We start from the raw sequence: 20,601 nt of genomic DNA on the forward strand, positions 1-20,601 counted from the left end.
ATGTCAAAAAAGGGTCACAAAATTTACTCTTCCCAAAAAACATGCATAAAGATACAAAACTCAGACAGAAGCACAAGAAGCATTTCTGTTCAGTAGCCAAAGTTATGTCAGTCTGAACAGTGATGCTCATGAACTTCAGGGTATGGTGATTTTCTGTACCTTGATTATCATTAAATATATTGAGAGCTGGAGCAATTTCTGTAGCTTTCCACAAACGTATCGTGCCGTCTGCTGAACAGGACAGCAAACGCTGGTGAGCTCCACTGTAAACCAGACCCCACACCGCATCAGTATGGCCTACAAAAGCACCTCTTAGAACAGAAGGATCTGTGAATTAAACAAAACAAAACACATTTCCAAACAAAATCTGAATTAAGTCAACAGCTGTATCTTGGCCTGTGTTTAGGCACCAACCTCTAGAAGATAATTGATAAAAACCCCAACATTAATCATGTCATATCAATATAGAAGTCTTAATAATTCTGGCATTAGGATGCTTGAATTTCAGCAGCATATGTGACATTCAATTACCCAGTTTACAACTAAAAGAACAAAACAATTCTTCAGCAGAAGGGACAGTACTGACTTTGGCAAAACACACTTCACTGTTAAAATTCACTTTCAAACAGATATTAATGCCCTAGCAGTCCTTTTTATGCAGAAGTTAGCTTTGAGACCAACTGTACCTGAAGCAACCACAAGTGCAAAATTAATCATACAATCCAGACACAAGGCTGGCATCCACTCAGATCTAGTAAATTTTACCAAACCTTTTTAGCTGTTTCTAGCCAACATTAACAACTTTGGTCTCAGGCTATAAAACCTTTTTATCTAAACTCCACAGAAATTTGTCAAAGAAAAAAACACTAAAATACAAATTTCCTGTACTTGCCAAATTATCAGATTTAGGCCTCTACTTCTAAAACCTATACTTTAGACTAGCTGTTTCTAAAATCGATTATGAGATCAAGGCCTTTTTAAAGAAAATGACATTTTATCTTGCCATCAAGCAGCATCAGCATTAAAACAATAAGTTATTTTAAGTAATTGAAGGTAACATTCAATTTGCTCTCTTAAACTTTCACTGAAGCATTATCTACAAATTATACTATTTTAGTGACATAACTGTCATTAAACTTATAATTTCACTGCTGCATGTGACAGCAACATACCATAAGAATCATAGGGATCAATGTTAGGGTTGGTTGTGTTCCAGCCATGGATGAGGCCATCTGTTCCCCCACTGTAGCATTGTTCACCATTACTGCTCATCACCACACAGAGCACAGGTCCACTGGAAGAAAGCCCCAAAGAAACACTATTAACATTTTCATTACATGCAATGCAGTGTCAATCTTAAGAATTTCCATGTTAGATATAATTCACTTGCTGCATGGATTGCAACAAAAATTCTGCATCATGAAATCATACGCTACAAGACATCTCACAAAAATACCCTCCACAATATCTAGTAACACAACTGCAATCAGGACAATTAATCATTATGCACATGAAATGTGAAAAACAATTTAAACTCTAGGATTTTTTATTTCATGTAATTTTTTTTCCTTTTCAAAAGATTTAAGGCTCTTTCATGAAATCATCTCAGTAGATCTAAATTCACTCCATTTATTCTTCTTCAGTTTCATTCCACATATGCAAGTATGTGGCAAAAAGGCAAAAGCTGCAATGATGAACCAAACACCTAATCAAATTTGAACTGTATCGTTTGTAGATTTTTAATTTTAAAGTTATGGTGTATCTGACTTCAGACATAAATAACTGTACAGAAAGGAGAACAACACATGCAGATATTCTAAACAATATAGGAACTAAAAGTGTCACATTAAATCAGTAGCTGATAAGATGAAAATTATTTTTAAGAATTCTGTTTCTGTTTAAAAATCTTATCCTTCTCAAAGTATGACAGTATTTCTCAGGAAATACTTACTTATGTGCTCGGAAGGTATATATTGGCTCTACATCAAGAGAAGCACTCCTAAACAAAGTATGAAGAAAATATTAACATGTATACCATCTTATACGATGCTTTACAAAAATTTGCCAGAATTGCTAAATTCTTAAAATCCCTGCTACATCTTTTGCAGTGTTTCTCCCACAACTTCCTCTCCCAACAAGATTTTTCACAGGTCTAGGAACTATTTGTAGTCCTTCACAACATGATAGGATTGGTTGGATTTTGGTTTAAAGACCTTCAAGGCAGTTCACAGACCCATCAAACAAGTAGGTAGGTACATCAGTGGAGCAGAAGGAGTGGAGAGACATCAGCATCACATGGAATGTATCATTAATTGTTCCTATTGGAGCAAAGGAGTTTTGGACTCAAATTTTTCTATCAACACTGAAGTGCTTCAAAATTTGCTGCTCTGGACTTTATCAATCCAAGGGAGGACTCCGTGTTATGCCCAGTTCTCCTCAAAGGTGTGAGGAGAACCACAACCACCTTAACCACATCAGCCCTGCTACAAATTTCCTCTGATTTCTGCAAATTCCCAGCAATTTGCAAGAGACAGTTAACAAAGGAACCTGGTAACACCTCAGAGTTTCAAGCTGTACACATGTAAATGAATGTATGTGTATATATACATATGCATATATATATATAAATGCATCCTATACATTTATATATACATGCAAGCACACTAACAGGCCGCATCCAAATACTTTCACTAGTAAATGAATTTGTCATGTTATCTACAAGGAAAATATAAAAAAGTGAATGGTTTTCATCTTCACAAACGAAACACATTCACAAACACACATGGATTTTTTTCTGGCATTCTTTAGGCATCTCTACCCTTCTCTGAGAGCTTGGTTTCCTACTCTTAAATTCAGGGAACACTTTCCATTAACTGCAAAGGCCATTCAGTGAACTATTATCTAGTGGTTTTGTTCCTTCATAAATTAAATTTGGTTTTGAAGAAAATAAGGAAAAAAATCTTACTTTTTTGCTGGGGCTGTTTTTTGTAAATTCCACATTTTTAATGTATGGTCCTCTGAAGCTGTTATTAAGACTGGTTCAACTGGATGAAAAGCGAGACCTCTTATTCCATCAAAGTGACTTCTTAACGTAAACTTGGGGTTCCAAGTCTTTCTCAATGCATCCTTATTGTTGGCTATCTAATAAAAAAAATATGCCAAACTTGTAATTATGCTGGAAGGCACAACAAAAGGAAGAAATCAAAAATTTAGTTTGGCATTTTAGATGTCAAATTACCTCACCCACTTTTCACAATAACCCGCTCTCAAACAACAGTCCACTTAACACTAACCAGACACTTCAAAATGAGGATCAAGATAGACATATTCCATACAAGTAATGTCACGTCCGCAGTAATAAATTCTATGCAAATCTGAAATACTCTTGTGTTTGTAAAATTACACACATTAAAAGCACTGATACTTCAATGAACTCATTTAAGTATTTAAAATTTGATCTATGGCTCATTCACTTACAAAATTGGGCTTGACTCACCTAGGTGCAGTCCCTGAATATCCTAAGTACTACTGACATGGCACCTCTAAAGCAAAGATCTGAGAGAAACAGAGAAGTCTCTAGAAGCACAGAAAGGAACACAACCTAACTTGGCCAGCTAAAAAAAAAGGCAAAAAAGATTTGGCTACACACTAAGAATCTAGCTGGCAGGCAATAAAGTATTGCGTATAGAGACATAATTATTTGGCAATAAATGCATCTTAGAAGACTGAAAAAGAAAGCCTTTTAATAAAATAAGTTATTTCAATATTGATGCTCTGAACAAACATTGACACAAAATGCTGAACGGACTTTTTCACTGTCAGTCAACAATATCATGAGTTAAATTTACCTTTCCACTGCTGATGGTTGTTATGGAAAACCAAGAAAACAAACAACTGTACTGATGTTTATAATGTTGAAATCTACAGATAATTCAAATAATTTGTACCTTTAACTGCAAAGGTGAGAGAACTGTTTAGAGCTATTCAAGAAACATTTTATCCTGAGGATTGGGGGCAAAAGAGGAGGTTTAAAAACAGAAGTGCTTTTTCTTAAGCTTTGTTACACCTGGATTTAACAATAAAAATATACATAAATTAAAAGGTTCTACAGATTTTAAACAAGGATAAAGGAGCTGCCAGAAACAGCAGGTTTAGTCTCATCATATTTCTTAGTAATGACATATTGCCTTGCTCAGGGAGACAAGTCAGTTTTTTTGCCAGTTTACTGAGCCAAGTTGGCTCTGTGAAGGAACAGACAAATGCTCGAGCTGGTACAAAGATGGGGCAGGACTGCACAGTTAGCAGCTCTGGCAGGTTTTTTGAGGATTGGCCAAGAAAATCTCAGCAAAAAGGGTACAAGATGTACAGATATCTGGAGAGGAATTTGGTTACCTCAACACAGGCACCTAATGCCAATTAGGAGATGGAGGGAACTTGCCTGCCTTCCAGCTGCCATACCAGCAGCACAGGTTCTGTGTCACATCTACAAACACCACAAAGACACCTCAGATGGCCTAACAGTGAATTCCAGTCCTGTCAGAATAAAATTCTCCATTTGCTTGTCTTTCATTCAAAAATGTCCTTCCAAAAGGAGTCCAAGAAGGGCAGTTCATAAACTGGAAAGTAGATGGAAGGCAGTCCCAGCCAGCAGATCAGCAGCAGAGGTGGAAACAGATTCTAGCCCTGACATATCACCCACCTGGCTGCCCCCATCACTCTACCCACCAGTCTCACAAGCTCTGAGGCTGGTTACTCACAGCACACAATCTCCTTCTGTCTCTTCCCACCAAAGCAAAACAGTGAGGTAACTCAAGGCCTCAAATACAGTTTGGGGGGATACCAACCCTAAAATTAGCACCTGATCTGGACTTGCCACTTATAATTATATTTGTGGCTATACAAAATTGAAAATGAATTGAAAACAAATTGAAAACTAAAGACAGCAATGACATGCAATTACAGGTACTTCTCTTGTTCAAAGTTGTAAGAAATCAAAGAAGGTCCTACTGTAAAGTCCAAAACCTCCAAATCAGTACTTAACATTAAATCCAATGATCTTGTAGTTCAGTTACTTATCTAAAATCTATTATAATTTTATGAAGATGATGAATCTATCCAGAAGTCTAAGAGAAAAAACAGAGCCAACCAAAGTGAACATTTGTCAAGAATGTGTAAAGGAAGGAAAAAGAAAAGGCAAACTTAAGTGTTTTGGCTAGCAATCTGGAAAATTTAATCTTGTTAGATAGCCTAAAAACCAAACTGCAAAAGAAAAAAATTGTCTTTTAAGTAATAAATTAATAATCTTCACTACCAAGTGAAAACCATTCTTCAACTTACAATCAAAGCAGTATGTAAAAAACTGAAACCACGAAATGAGGTAGGCTAATGCTGACATTTTTTAGAAGAAAAGAATCTAGCAAAAATGTCAGTGAGATGAAAAGGACTGAAAATGGAAAAAGTGTCTGCCACTCTTGAAAGCAAAGTAAAAATTGATTCAGGTGATCTTTCAATTTAATTCTCCATATGATTTAAAACTGACACTTAAAAATAACATACTAAACTTTCACTAATCATACCCGATTCACATTTAGCAGCCGGATGTTTGAAACAGTCCAAAATAATGACATTATCTGTAATCTGAATTTACAATGAAACTTGAAATAGGAACACCAGCCTTTCATTTTGCTTCAATAAAGTGCACAGTAACTAGAGCAAATAGTTTTGTAAATGTTTTCTTTTAATTGTCAGCATTAGAAGAAGGCAAAAGTTGAGGTAACCATAAATATGAATTTCTGATCACAGGACTTCATACAGGCATTGGACAAATGAATAAATAGAAGTTTGTATTCTCTACCATGCAGGAAATGATTGGAATGGATAGAGGAATGATACTCCATAAATAAAAGCTGTTAGTTCAGGATACAGAGACATAAACAAACACAACATTTATATGGACACTTGCACAATGAAGTCAAGCAATGAAAGTATCTTGTACAGGTGGGTTAGGTTTGTCATGTTCTCTGAATTTAAAATCCAGCCTTGGATTTTTAGGAGCACCTGTAACAAAAATTTATTTGTACATTACCATACCTTTCTGAAGACGTAGTTAGGGACAATTAGTGAAAACATTAAGAATTGAGCCCAAATTAAGAGATAATACTAAGATACTGAATTTTAGCAGAAATGCTCTGCATTCATTGCAATATTGACGATTCATAACATATCACATGTTCAAACACTTGCTATAATGGTAGGGCACATCTCTGCAGTGGCACTCTCAAAAAGTGTCTAAGCTTTTATTAACTATGTATTCATTGCTTTACAAGTACATACAGGGGTAGAACTTCAAAGTAAGAATCTGCATCTTATGTCCAAAGTCTCTGACTTAATTTGTGATAGTAAAATCCCAGATAATGATTATTTAAGAATCACTTTTACTGAAGGGTAGGATTCTTCCCCAACAGAGAATTAAAAACTATCTCTGAAATCCCTCAACCTTGACACAGCTGGGATGCAATATCAAGATTAATCTGAAGCTGACAGATCACACAAGAACAGATGAATAAATTAGTAACTGAAGTATCTTTTCCCAAGAAGTAGGAAATACAGGAAAAAATTACATATAACTGAAAAGATGCAATTTTAAGAAAGATTTTTTTTTCATAAACTGTTCAAGAAAAATAAGGCTACACACATAGCCACGGAAGCCACGGAAGTGCTGTCCACAAAACCCTCCTAAGAGTTCCGGTTTCCCATTTGAAATGAAACTAGTGCCCATACCAGGTAATGTAAACCACAGCTCTGCCCCAGCCAAGTCTTAAATATCTCCCAGGAGAGGGATTCCACTGTTTCTCTGAGCAACCTCTTTCAGTATCACCTACTACATAACTTTCTCCCCCAGTGTCTTACCTGAACCTCCCAAGCTGTAATTTGCTGTTATTTTCTCCTGCCTTGACAGCTGGTACCATGGAGAAACTTGGCTCTATCATCCTTACAAGCACCCTTTTAATATCTGCAGGCTGCTATTCAAGTACCCCTCAGCCTCCTAACAGTTGAGCAAGACTAGGTCTCTTAACATCTGCTTATCAGTCAGAAGCTACTGGATTCTCTTCAATTTCTCTACAACCCTTTTGAAGTGAAGTGGTCCAAAACTGCATATAACCCATGTAAAATGTCATAAACATCTCTCAATCTGCTGGCCATGGCACTCCTAATTTTGCTCAGTCACTGGGGTTGCTCATACCCAGAAGTACCACTATCACTAATATAATTTCAACTACTTGCATGACATGGCAGGCAAATGAAAGGAGAGAGGCTTGCAGAGAGTTTGAATGCTGCTGTGTATGGGAAGGACAGCTTTGCCAAGTAAAAATTTGTAACATCCTATGGCAGCATAATTCTAACTGGAGAATGTTTTCTGCTGAGTCTACACACAAGTAACTTGCATCTGCCTTCAACAAGACAGAAGGACATTGAGTTACCATTAATAACCACTTACATCGTAAGTCAGTGAGTCTGCCTCATTTGCTACAGTAAGGCCTGCCAGTTCTCCAAGACCCAGCTCATTTTCAAGGGCTTCATCTGTTCCCATAATGAAAGATTTCCCTGAGGATGGTGGGAATGTTAAAGCTTCCACTGCAAGAAAACAAAACAAACAAAATAATCCTGAAACATAGGTTTATACAACACTGTACAATAAAAGCACCTTTTCCACTTTCAGAATGCTATGTATCTGTCAAGAAGCCAAGGGCAAACAGATCCATAGAGATGCATAGAAAAAGTTATTCTAAAGATAATCACTGTACTTATCAATAAACAGCACCCTCTGAACACACCTACAGTTCAGGTGTGTGCAACTCAGACAGTAAATGGAGCCAGTCATGAGCAGGAAGGGTGTGCTGTCATTCATCCATATATAATGCACAAGTAACACAGAAAACACCTTCCCCAACTCAACTACAAAATATGCAAATAGATGCTGAAGAAGCAACAAAATGTAGATAAAAACAGCTGGTGGGAGCAGCCCAAATAAAAGCCCTTGAAGCACTGCTCCTTGATTAGGTCTCTTAGTTATTACCTTTTCATTACAAACATTACCTTCTCCATCCCAAAGTTTACACTACTGGTTCTCTTTTCCTGTCTTTTGAACTCACAGTGCAATTATTCCACTCAACACACAATACATACAGGACATCATATTCGAGAACTTACTAGAATAAAAAAATGTGTGCCCAAAATATGGTGTCTCAGCTTTATAAAGAAATACAGCTAATAGTAATACTGAATTCAGACTGGTAACAATCAGCTGTCCTTTTCTGTGAGAATACATAGGAGTCTTTGAATTAAAAAATACATTATTGAAAGGACATGAAAATAGAGCTCTGCTAATACAGCTCTCAGTACATGTGAGGAAAGTTGGAAAGGGAACATTCAACAAAAAATTCTTCTACTTCACAAAGCGTTGCCAAGTTACCCCCTTCTTTCAAAAAGAAAACCACTGAGCATGAAGGAAGCAGAACTACTGAGATCTTTAGTAGCTATTCCACACACCATCTTATGCATCTTAATTATAACTTGGCCGACCTACTTTTTCACTCTCACTGAAAGACTGCTAAGTGGAACTCATGGTTTTCACATTTTGCAAAACACATATTTACCATTTTAATAGAGCACATGATACCACAGAATCATAGAATGGTTTGGTTTGGAAAGAACCTTACAGATCATCATGTTCTAGCCCCCTGCCATGGGCAGGGGCAACTTCTACTCAATGGGATGGTTCAAAGCACCATCCAACTTGGCACTGAACACTTCCAGGGACAAAGAATCCACAGCTTCTCTGGACAACTTGTTCGGTGTGTCACTACCCTCAGAGTAAAGAATTTCTTCCCAATATCCAATCTACACCCGCCCTCTTTTCAGTCTGAAACCATTCTCCCTTGTGATGTCACTACACGCCCACGTAAGAATTCCCTCTCCAGCTCTCTTGCAGGCTCCCTTTAGGTACTGGAAGGCTGCCATATTTGACAAATTAATATAGCTTCATATACTATATCTTATTATGCTCTACATTATAGCAATTCAAATATTGAATCAAATAGATGACTCAGCATTTTTCAGACAACAGAAGTACTTCATTACAAAGTTGCATGCCTGGCTCTCTGTACTTGGACTAGCCCCTATGATATTTTTTCCTAATTTTTCGAGCACATTATGGAAATTAATACACTGACAAGCTGCCAGTTCTTCTGTATGATTCACTACACAATCATGCTTCACTACACATATTTTTGAAAGCTACAGTAAGGGATCTGTGTTTACCTGCAGAGCCTCTATCTTTGCACTTGGGAAAAAGGACATGCTTGTGTGTGTGTATATATACATACATACATTTAAAATTACGCCACTGGGAAAAAAAATTATGCTCTTATGTCCTCAGAGTTTATGATCCACATTAGTCTGCCAAGCTTAAGCACAAACAAAAGCAAGTGATTCAGGATGGTCATATTATGAAGCCACTAAGTGCCAAATTATTTTTTTCCATCATGCTCAAAGGTATTCAGCCAAGATGTGAACACAGGTAGGTGTTTTGACCTTCCTAATAGAGACCATAATGGAGGAATGGGAATGACATTTATCACAGCTGGAACTTGCAATACTGAATCAGAATTTGTGAAGTGCTTGGAAAGTCAGAGAGGATAATCCCTAAGAAGTAACTATAAACATTCACTCTCTACAAAGGGGTATGCAATTTTTTATTGTTTACCTTCATCCGTCCTGTTTATCTCATGTTCAATAAGCCTTGAACTACTGGGCCTAGAAGAAGGTGCAACAGATGGCTGTAAAGAAGGGAGATCATCAACATCTCTCAGGTTTGCAAGCATATCTTGCAGCTTTGACCTGTTGGGCCCTAACCAGAAAAAAATAAAAAATTAAAGGGTTTAGGCGTAATTCATGATGACACTCCTTATATCAGATATGCTACAGCAACACATGCAACAATGGATCCTACCTTGCATTATGAGATTACCACAGAAAAACTAATGAGCATTTATTTCAGCAATAACTAATCATCCAGCATGAAATGAATTTTGAGAAGAAAGTGATAGAAGCAGCTGAGAATTGTGAACACACAATTTTCCCCATATGTATGGACTCATAGTGCTACTTGTACGGGCTAATGAAGAATGCTGCCAACTGAGTCACACTTTAGATTATTAGAATATTTACTTTGCTAAAACAATAGCTGACACCCATGAATATTTTAGAATTTGTGCATCAGGTACTTTGTGCAGCATATTATTATGAAACATTAAAATTTAAATTTATTTTTGCAGTAGTGTAGTATTGTGAGCTATATAATCCAAAAAGTTATATTAAAATAAAAATGGAACTGGATTCACTGGCCTACTTCCTGAAGCTATATATGGTGAAGACCCATGCCCTTCTTGACACTTACCTGTGCTTTGCTCCATCATTTTCCCACATCCCTGTTTTGACTGTTTTATATAGGATTGAGGCTGAAACATATCTTCGGTAGTTTTTCCTGTTGTAAGTTTAATTAAGAATGGGAAAATGTCTTACCCATAGTCCATTATGTTTTTTCCTAGACCAGTAAATAATACAGCTATTTTTAAGCAGCTTTAACACAGTAGTGTACTCTAATATATGTAGTCTCTCATAAAACCATTCTATGATTCTATTCTTTTATTACTTCACAGGAATGTTTACTAGAGTAGCCTTGCAAAATCATGAGTTTACTAATGCAGTTGCAAACACTACTTTGTCCACCCTAACCATAATGACTGATAATAAACTAAATTGTATTTAACTTGTCTGTCACCAAAATATTACTCAATCCAGAAAAACACTAAGAAGGATTTTGCAAGATTGTTTTACTATAATATCTGCTTTATAAAAACAGTATTTTACTTAATAGCAGTTCAGTGGCTAAGCACCATATATAATGAAATTAAAGTCATAGAAACAAACTTTGTAAACTTTAATGTTATTTAGTCCCTTCTTTTTTCTCCAGACAGCCTCCCTCACATCCTTCTTCACTATGTGCAATATTATGAATAACTGAAAACAGGCTCTGATTCTTCCCAATTTCTCTGCATTGATGCCCCTCCAATGATGGTTTGTCCATGGAAAGATGCTTAATTTCACTGCTACAGTAAATCACTTTGTCTCCCAAGATCGAACTAATAAAATCAATCCAAAAGGTACTGAGCAGCAGTTATCTTCATGAAGGAGCACTGGATGTCCAATGTAAAATCACATTTACATTGTGATTATTTATCATAATGATATAAAACATATTCCAGTAATGTCTAAACCTAGATTAACAATTAAGTTTTATATCAAAACTAAAAAGACAACAGCTGTTCAAGAACAGAATTTCAACACTTTGATTAAATAATTTCTGCTAAACTAACCCCACAGCTATTTACCCTGAACTACATAACACATCTGTATATCTTAAAAATAACCGGTAAGTTAGAAAAATCACTTTCACTGTAATCATATATTGGCATGCCCTGCCTATCTTAACCATAAAGAAATTTCGAATAAATTTTGTTAAACATGAACATTTTAGTTAGCCAGCTCAGCTCCTTGTCAGACTTGCAATTAACTTCCAGTAAATTAAATTATTCCAAATATGACAAAAATATCACTTGAGAAATTTAAAGCATGGTAATTATTTGCCTTTTTTTGTTGTTGTTGTTTTTAATTTGGAAAAAAAGAGATGTTTACTTTCCGTATTTCATTTTAATTTCAGCCACATAACCAACTGCTGAGCAGCAGCCAATGAGAATATCAATACAAAAAGTAATAAAACAAGTCAGACTCAATGCGAGGAGGGTCTGACATATTTACATCATTATGCATATCTCTTTGGAAGTGAGAATTTCCCTGGTATTCATAAGCATCTTACCACAAAGGGAGAAACATCCCTGAAATTTCTGACCAGGGTACATGCAATATTGTTAATATACATCTTTCACACATGAATTCTCAATATGGCTAGGTATATGAAACACAGTCATGGATACAGTGTTTCATTTTAAACTCTGAATCTGAGTTTAAAAAATTTTATTGCTTACCTATCAAAACCCATTGATTTTACAAAATATATCTGCATTTCAAGAAATGTAACAAAAAAATACAGGGCTAGAAACTATTTCAGATACTAGTCAGTTTTGGGTTTTTTTCAATAACAAAACCCAACTTTTTTGAAGGCTAGTCCCAGAGTTATGAAAGTCAGTAAATAAATCCTGTGATTTACAAATAAAGTGAGGGTCATAGTTACTTCCTATTTCGAGCCCTGCATAACAAATTATGATGACAGCATGACTTCCATGTTGTGAATGTCAAATATAAACAGGGGTAGAAATTAACCTGTTTTCTCCCACTGTCATCTAATAGGATACTCAAGAGAGTTTCCAGTTTGGTTTCTTTCTTGGTTTATTTATATATCAGACTTTAACTCTTCCTGTGAAACTGGCATGTTTCCAGCTAAGAAAGGATTCTGAAGTCTTCTGTATTAAAGTGTTAAGTATTAAAACAATGCCTTTTACAATTTAAAGATCTGAATAACGAAAGTTCAAAATATGCTCAAAGCAAGAATTTTAAACTAACCCAACACTTGGTTGGAAGAAGTTATATCTAATCCAACTATTTATTGGGTAAATTGATCATCTGTCATTAATTTCAACCCCTGAGAACTGGTGAACAGGAAAGCAGTCAGGAGCAGCAAAGTAAAAGAGTAAGTAATTTTAGGAAAACATTGAAAGAGAGATAGAATTAAGGGTGTGAAAGATGTGAGATTTATGATTTTAAGGTGCAATGTTTTCCACTTACTCTTCACCCCCTTTTTCCCCTTGCGCTCCTTTTTGTATTGTTCCTTGAGTTTGGTTATAACTCCCTGGTCGACATTCCAGGCTTCAGGCATGAGACACTGGTCTTCCTTTTCTAAACAAAGTGAAACAAATGAAACATCCTTTTTCAATAATGTCACCAAGTGATCTCCACTGAAGGAGGCAACAGCTGCTGTCAACGTTTGTCTTTTATTTTAAACAGACAGAAATAGCACCAAGCTTGTGAAAGCTGTAAAACTGCTACTCACATTCCACTTCTGTTTGCTCAGAATGTTCTTATTAAAAAATTGAGATGAAATTTCACATGTTTAATTCCCATAACCAAGCACATAGCTGTCCATAAATGTAAGTAACATTTACTTTACTATAAATCAGGACACATTTTTCAGCCTTGTCTTTCCTCCAGGAGAGGAATTATCATATCTAGAAGAAACAGCTATGTTACTTGTCAATATAATTTTACAACTCAGATGTTGTGTTACTGCATTTCAAATTCTTTTTTTATTGTCTTTGTGCTATGTTGTTATTCACACAAAGCAGTAGCACGTTTAAATAATTTTGGAACGCAATATTCATGTCATCATGGTTTAAATAATTCGTTAAGAGCATTAAAACCATGAAATTTCACAAAAAGGTGAAGGCCTGAGGTAGTAATCTTTGGGAAAAAAATCCAAAACATTTCAGCTTACCTAATGAAAAAAAATCCCCACATTTTGGTTTGGATTTGTTTTTTTTTCCTAAGCATCTCCCTCAAATTACTTCCTCTGTGACATGATACAGAATAGAAGTATCCTTCCAGTTCTACAGTATTTGGAGATTTTGAACAAAACATGTTTCATGAGTTCAAATCTCTGAAGCAATTTTTCCATATATGGAGGCTGTCCTGAGGCAGCTTAGAAAATTAATTCATGAGAGGAGGGGAGGTAATACAGTTCTTCCTCATATATATTTCCATGACCATTACAAAATCTTGGAAATACATGATCTTTTTGCTTGGTTTTTCTCATTAAAATCTTAACCTTATTATTTAAAGATTAATTCCTTTCAGACCAAGTTTGCTTTCTACATTGATAAGCTATTCTAGATCTTTGAAAATACAAACAATAATAAACGTATCCTCAGACTAATGTGCAGAACTTAAATGTCTGTAAAGGAAGCACAACATTATCAATCACAGTCTGAAGGAGTCACTATGACTGGACAAAAAATAAAAACCACAAATGGGTTATTAATGTGACTGACTTTCCAAAAATTAATAATGCTGAGAAAGACCTAGGGATCTTCTATCAACATCAAATAAAACAAGATTCAGAAACATATTATTGCAACCAAAGCAACCAACAATATCCTGGGGTGTATTAACAAGAATGTAACCAAGAGGGTGAGGGAAGTGACTGTCCCCCTGTGTTGGGCACTTGAGAGAACAGAATTTTGAGTACTGTATCCAAAACAATAGTTTTACTGCCGAGAAACCTTTTAGGTAGAGTCCTAAGTACCTATTATTGGCATAGTGTAGCAAGTCTAAGGGAGCCACTATGACTGTTCAGGCAGCTGGAGCACATGAGCTTCAAGGAGGGGCTGAGACTACTGTGAGAGTTCAGTGATGCCAAAAAAAAAAGCATCTTAGTGTGGCTTCTAACTACCTGATGTACAGATGTTGAGAAAACAGAGCCTGACTCTGCTCAGACTTGCATCACAGAGGGAGAAGATACTTTTAAAGGTGTTCTCTAACTCCTTTGAGCCTTTCAGTCATGATCCTATACTCATGGAGTGCCAGATTAACTTAACAAAGTTTAGCAGTTTAAGTCTTTTAAGAAAAGCTGTGAAAATAAGCCCTAATAAGCTGAAGAGAGACTCTAAAATAGTTCATATATTGGTTAAGCCATGTACTCTTAATGCATATATCTCAATTACTACTAATGAGCAAGAACTGCATAAAGAATTCAAAGAAGAGATAAGAAAATCATACTTCAGAGAAACAAGTATCTAGTAGAGAAAAAAAAAAAAAAGCTTAAATAGATTTTTATTAGATTGCTTCCAGGAAAACACCCAATATGTTAATTTTCTACAGACTGTCCCAGCTTCCCACATATCCCACAGATACTATTCAACTTCATACGTGGATCCTGAACTACTGCTATTCAAGTGCTTAATAGCTTAAAAATTACCAGAAAACATGTGAGGAACTTTCAAGTCAAATGGATTCAACAGATTACTGTAACTGAACAATAACACTTGGAATCCAAAAATAAGGAAAGAATTTCCTCTGTTTGCTGCTGTCCCTCGCTACAACAACATCACTCAACTGTACTACAATTAACAGTTTCACTTAAGCTGACCTAAGTGATTTATAATGGCAGTTCCTTGAAGAAGCTTAGTCTTATATAGCTACCATAAAAGATACAGGTTGTGAAAGAAGAAATTAAAAAACATGAACACCTCCAAGTCAAAAAAACCTGTTTTAGATTTCTGAAAATGAAACTACAACTTTTAATAACAGTTTATTTTAAATGTTAGACTTGCGCTCACTTTTACTCAGCTGTCATCAATGAAAGCAAAAATAAACCAGAAGTGTGAATTTGAGAACAAAAAGCTCTTGTTTGCATACTAACTTTTTAGTGAAACAAGAAATAGCAGCACCAACCCTGCATAAATAGATAAAATTTTAGTATTAAAGAGCAGTATCCAATTTTTTTTAAGAACAGTATTTCTGTTTGGTGAATAGAATACTGACTTCTGTATCTAATAATATTACAACATCCTCTTAAGCAAAGACTAAGCCACACTGAAAAATAACTTGGGAGTCCACCCAGGAGATGGACAAGGCTTCAGTGAAATACAGCATCTTGGAGATGCTCATGTGAGAGCCACAGTTACCATGGCTTATCAGTCTGTCACAGTTGCATCTCCATTATAAAGTTCAATTATTTCCCATCATCTTCAATAGATGGGATCCTTAAGACTTTCTTAAGACTTTCCAGAGTAGCTTAAGTAGGAAACAACTTCCCATCAAGATATTTAACCAGCTCTCTTCTTTCTCCCCTTCTCTATACTGAGGGTTTAGGCAGAATAACTATGTCAAGGTAAAGTGGAGATGGTGGCAATTTGGGTTGCAGGACTTGAACCCCAAACAACAGAGAGCAGTTTGTGAAATGTCTCTCTATGACTAGTGGACTTAAAGATATATTATTTTGCTGAATTATAAAAGAATGTTTGAGCAGCTGAAGAGTTCATATTAACTAAATTACTAATCCACAGTAAGAGTACAACTAATTTAGATTTTATGACTCACATTGCCCTCTGCATCAAAGTGAGAGAAAGCAAAGATGACAAAATAACTTTCATATCATAATTGTAAAATACAGCTTTATCAGAGCCCTTCATATGCATGGGTCACTAGACAAATATATTGAAATACCACTCATAAATTTTAAATTCTATCTACCTTAGAATTAAAGAAAAGGAAAAACAACCTGAGGCAGAAACCTTGAAGAATCTTTACATTGAAGCAGTTAACAGAAAAAATGAGAATATTATATCAAGAAGACTTCAGTCTGCCAATTATTTATTGATAATAAAATAGAAATAGTAGAAATAATCACAAGATGCTGTGATCCTGACAGAGATCTCATTCAGTGAACTGATCAGTCACAATATATTCTTATATTCTTTTTTTTTTTCTCCTGGTATAATCCATCAAATTTCCTTACCCCAGTCTGTTCCATCTCCTGAACTTCTCGATTCCCCATCACCATCATCTGAGGTAACCAAAAAGTCAAACTCTTTCAAAGCTTCTTCTGTATCTCTGTCTTCACTGCTGTCAGACAGCACTCTTTTCCTTACAATCTGAGAGGTCAGAAAGGACAGGGAAAAAAATGCTGAATTAAGTTACAAATACATCTTTAACCCAAGCAGTACTGTCTTGTCCTCTATGCAAAATCCAAACAAGAAGTTGAAGAGGAAGCAGAAAAGTACACATTAATAAGCAAATCTGGAATAGTACGCAGACTTCTTCAAACTTCTAAGTGAAAATGAAACTTCTGTGTAACTCTTCCTTTCTGTGACCATCAATAATCATCACGTGAATAATGAACCTATGCTAATCTACACCACCACTATATTTTTCTTTAATACTATTGAATCATGATTTTAAAGTTTAAGATTTTAGTTGGGAGTTAGAACCAATTCATACTGAAGCTAGATACATCAACGATAGGTTAATGATTATTAGATGCTTAAGCTACAGCTAATTGTTATATTATGAGCTCATTATAGAAGAAAGAAGTGGAGCAAGTGAACCATTATAGGAACATACTAAAACCAATAGAATAATGTCCAGCACTTGGACTCTATGTTAATCCATCACAAAGCAGGGAGACTTGGATCGTGCCAGAGGGTTACAGAGACTTGACGAAGACTTTCCTGACTTCATCCCTGGGACCACTGACCCAATTCGAGACCACCAACACAATTCAAGAGAAGAACTCGTGAAAGACTAATAACCTTATTTTAATACAAAGGGGGGATGGGAGGTGCTGGAGTTGTGCATATGTATTATTTTGGGAAAAAAATAGAAGGCAAAAAAACTTGTGTGGTGCAGCTATTTGACCAATTGTTAAGCTGATGCCATGATACATGAAAACTGTACCACAATTTTTACTTCTACAGAAATAGAAAATTTACAATAATCACAATGCTTTGACTTGCTAAGGGTCAGTCTGTAAAGACTCCAATACATAGCCCAACATCCTACAGCTCATGAAGATGTCTGACTGTATTTCCTCTAAATACAGTGAACCAATTTCTATACCTGGAGCAATTCTAAACTTCAAGCTTCATTTCTTCAGCAGGCTTAGTGAACATACTGAATTACACAAGACTTAACAGAAGAGTCTCAGACATTAGTTCACAGCCTATGAACGACAGGAAAGATCTGAAAAGATCCCCTTTAAAAATGCCATAAAACTAATTGTTTTTTTAGCGTTAATTCTTAAAACTGACCATAAAAACAATTACATCCATCATCTCTTATCTGCTTCAATTTTTAGGAAAGACAATTCAGTGAATAAATGTTAATTTTAAAGAAGAGTACTGATGGCATGTATCTATGCGATAATATGAACAAATCATAGAGCAAAGTATAGATCATGAGTGAGGTTAAGGCATTTGACTGAACAAAGAAAAAAATTTCTTAACTACATTAGAGTTCTTCCAGTTACACCTCTTCCTTCCACAAGGTATAAATACAAGTGTAATTCAGTTCTGTACTCTAACACAATTTTTGATAAGTAATTTTAAGTATCACTAATTTTTTAATAAATATTCAAGAATAATTATTGACATGCAATGTTATGAATAATACATTCAAACTAAGCTGAGAACTGTTAAAAAAGACAGTGATACCTTAAAAATTGTGTTCCAGTATAGATCAAAAATACTAGTCAGTATGGAATAGTAAAGAGACAATTTTAGAAAAATTTAATCTAACTTAGAGCAATAAAGATGGCAAAGCATAACTTGTGTGCAAAAACTTAGAAATTCATATATAATTCCTCCTATGCACACATGCTTGGACAGAACATCATAAAGATGCATTAATGACTTGCATGTGTACATACACAGTCATATACTTTGCTTATAAGCACCTCATTAATCTCACTTTTTCTGTTCTTCGTAACTTTTTCAATTATTTTTTCCACTCACTGTTGCGGTATCAATGACAGTTTTCTCTCTTCCTTCAATATCTTCTTCATCTTCCTCATCACTAAAGTCTGCAGCTGCATTTTCAAGAAACTTGAAGGTCTCTAGCAGAGAGGCAGAGTCAGTCAATTCAGGTTTCCTAAGCAACAATAACAATCACCATCATGAGAGAAAAGAAATCACAATAAAGTCTCTTTTGCAATTACTAAGCTTATTATTACGTCCAACAACATATAAGACTAAAATAAGCCTAGAAGTAAAAATTGTCTGTTAACAGCTAAAATTCCTGTGGCTAAAGAACTAAACTATAGACATGAAGTGTATTATTAGAACCAACATTTATTCTTAGTATGGCTGCCATTACTATGACAGACACTTCAATATTTTATTAAAAAAGCATTTTAGAGCAACATTCATCTGACACCTGCCCAAAGTAACATCAATACTGTTACCGAGCTGGGCTCCCACATGGACATCAAGGTACAGGAAAACTTTGCAACTGCTAGCTCATGCTCCTTATCTTGCTGGGAAACACCAAACTCCAGAGCTATCATTCATCAGCTTTTAAGTCATGATAAATATGCCACTATAAAAAATATAATGGGAAAATATAATTGATGACTAAATAATATTTGAATTTACATTAGACAAATAAGGAAATGGATGAAGATTGGGTAAAATGAGCACTGCACTGGCAGAAATATAGGCAGTGCCTCAAAACAGGAAGCATAAGGTTTGTTATTAACAACTGAAGAGGAAGAAGCCAAGAAACAGGACTGTAACAATTATTAAAACTCTGACAAAAGTACAGATAAACAGTCCTAAAATTATCAACAGGATCTGTGTTTTCTATGCAGAAGATGCATAGAAGATGCATCAACCCATGAAAGATACAGTGAACAAAATCTATTAATTTTGAATTGTTATAATTAATTCCAGTAAAACCTGGTACATTCTTGATACGGCTTTGAAAGCAGTGAAATGCAGTGAAGGCAAGCTTTACTGTTGTCTTAGCTTTAATCAGTAGTCAGTTTTTCATAGTTCACCACTAAATGCACGTACGTCATCTTGATTCTCACAAACACTGAAACAGCAGAGATCTCCCCCTCTCTCTTTTCAGAAATGTAGCTCTAAGTTGTCTTATGCAGTCACCCTTACTACCAGCAAGTGCTTCTGCTACCTTTTCAAAAGGTTCAATCAGCTAACACACCTATACAGTAAGGCTCTGTAAACCCTCTGCAGTGTGAACACCTGATCATCTGTCCATCACACACTTACTCCAGTGTTTTGTCATAATACTTTCCAAAAGTCTATTACAGGAAGCAACCAAGGGCAAAAGCTTTGATGTGTAATAAGGTGTAATAAGAAGCACACTTCCTTCTTTGCAAAGTTTCTGCTCAAGCAGTTCTATGCTTCCATGACAACAAGAAGTGGCTTCTTCATACCCCAGTGTATATGCATTTCATTAAGACAATTTGTTACTCTATTTTTTTTATTTGCTCACCTTTATTACCCAAAAATTTCACTTGCCATTAGAAATTCTGCATACACAGCAGCCTCATAATATACCTCGATGTACATTATGTTTTCATGGTCACTGTTTTTCCCAAGAATATTCCTTCTGCTTTTCCAAATCTTAACTTAGATCTAAGAACAATTTTAAGCACATTTCAAATTTGTCCTGCTTCTGGCAGTACTGTGATGGTTGTTTCTATGACAAACTTGAATACACTCTGTAATATTTTTATTTTTCCTTAAGTAATCACTACTTTGGCAGCTTATAACACCTCATGAATCTGTTGTAATAATGAACATCATAGTATGGTTGCTTTGCTGTTTCCAGAAGAAAAATCTTAATAAGACAACAATTGTAATGTGCTTCATTTGACTAACTTCTTGACTTTCAGCAAATTCTGAGAGTCTCTGTCTACTTTTATTTGACTAAATCATCCAACTACCACTATTTCTGTTTTTTTCTCTGTATTATGCCATGTAAAAACATTATGGCTGATTATCTATA

At 35.4% G+C, this 20,601-nt stretch overlaps 1 protein-coding gene across 6 annotated transcripts in view; it reads right to left on the reverse strand.

Moving 5' to 3' along the window:
* STRN (striatin) overlaps positions 1-20,601 on the reverse strand; it is a 70,639-nt gene that overhangs the window by 13,115 nt on the left and 36,923 nt on the right. For 2 of the 6 annotated variants that reach the window (XM_021528086.4, XM_021528085.4), the window contains exons 6-15: positions 18,585-18,720; positions 16,592-16,727; positions 12,865-12,975; positions 10,460-10,546; positions 9,767-9,910; positions 7,499-7,635; positions 2,966-3,141; positions 1,952-1,999; positions 1,173-1,294; positions 160-327 (exon numbers count right to left, since the gene is read on the reverse strand). In XM_021528086.4, coding sequence (XP_021383761.2) covers positions 160-327; positions 1,173-1,294; positions 1,952-1,999; positions 2,966-3,141; positions 7,499-7,635; positions 9,767-9,910; positions 10,460-10,546; positions 12,865-12,975; positions 16,592-16,727; positions 18,585-18,720 — 1,265 coding nt within the window. The remainder of the gene's footprint in view (positions 1-159; positions 328-1,172; positions 1,295-1,951; positions 2,000-2,965; positions 3,142-7,498; positions 7,636-9,766; positions 9,911-10,459; positions 10,547-12,864; positions 12,976-16,591; positions 16,728-18,584; positions 18,721-20,601) is intronic. The other 4 variants (XM_085576916.1, XM_021528087.4, XM_021528088.4 and 1 more) reach the window with 3 other exon arrangements.

This window comes from Lonchura striata, chromosome 3 (assembly GCF_050655825.1).
Source record: "Lonchura striata isolate lonStrDom1 chromosome 3, ASM5065582v1, whole genome shotgun sequence".
Lineage (NCBI taxonomy): Eukaryota > Metazoa > Chordata > Aves > Passeriformes > Estrildidae > Lonchura > Lonchura striata.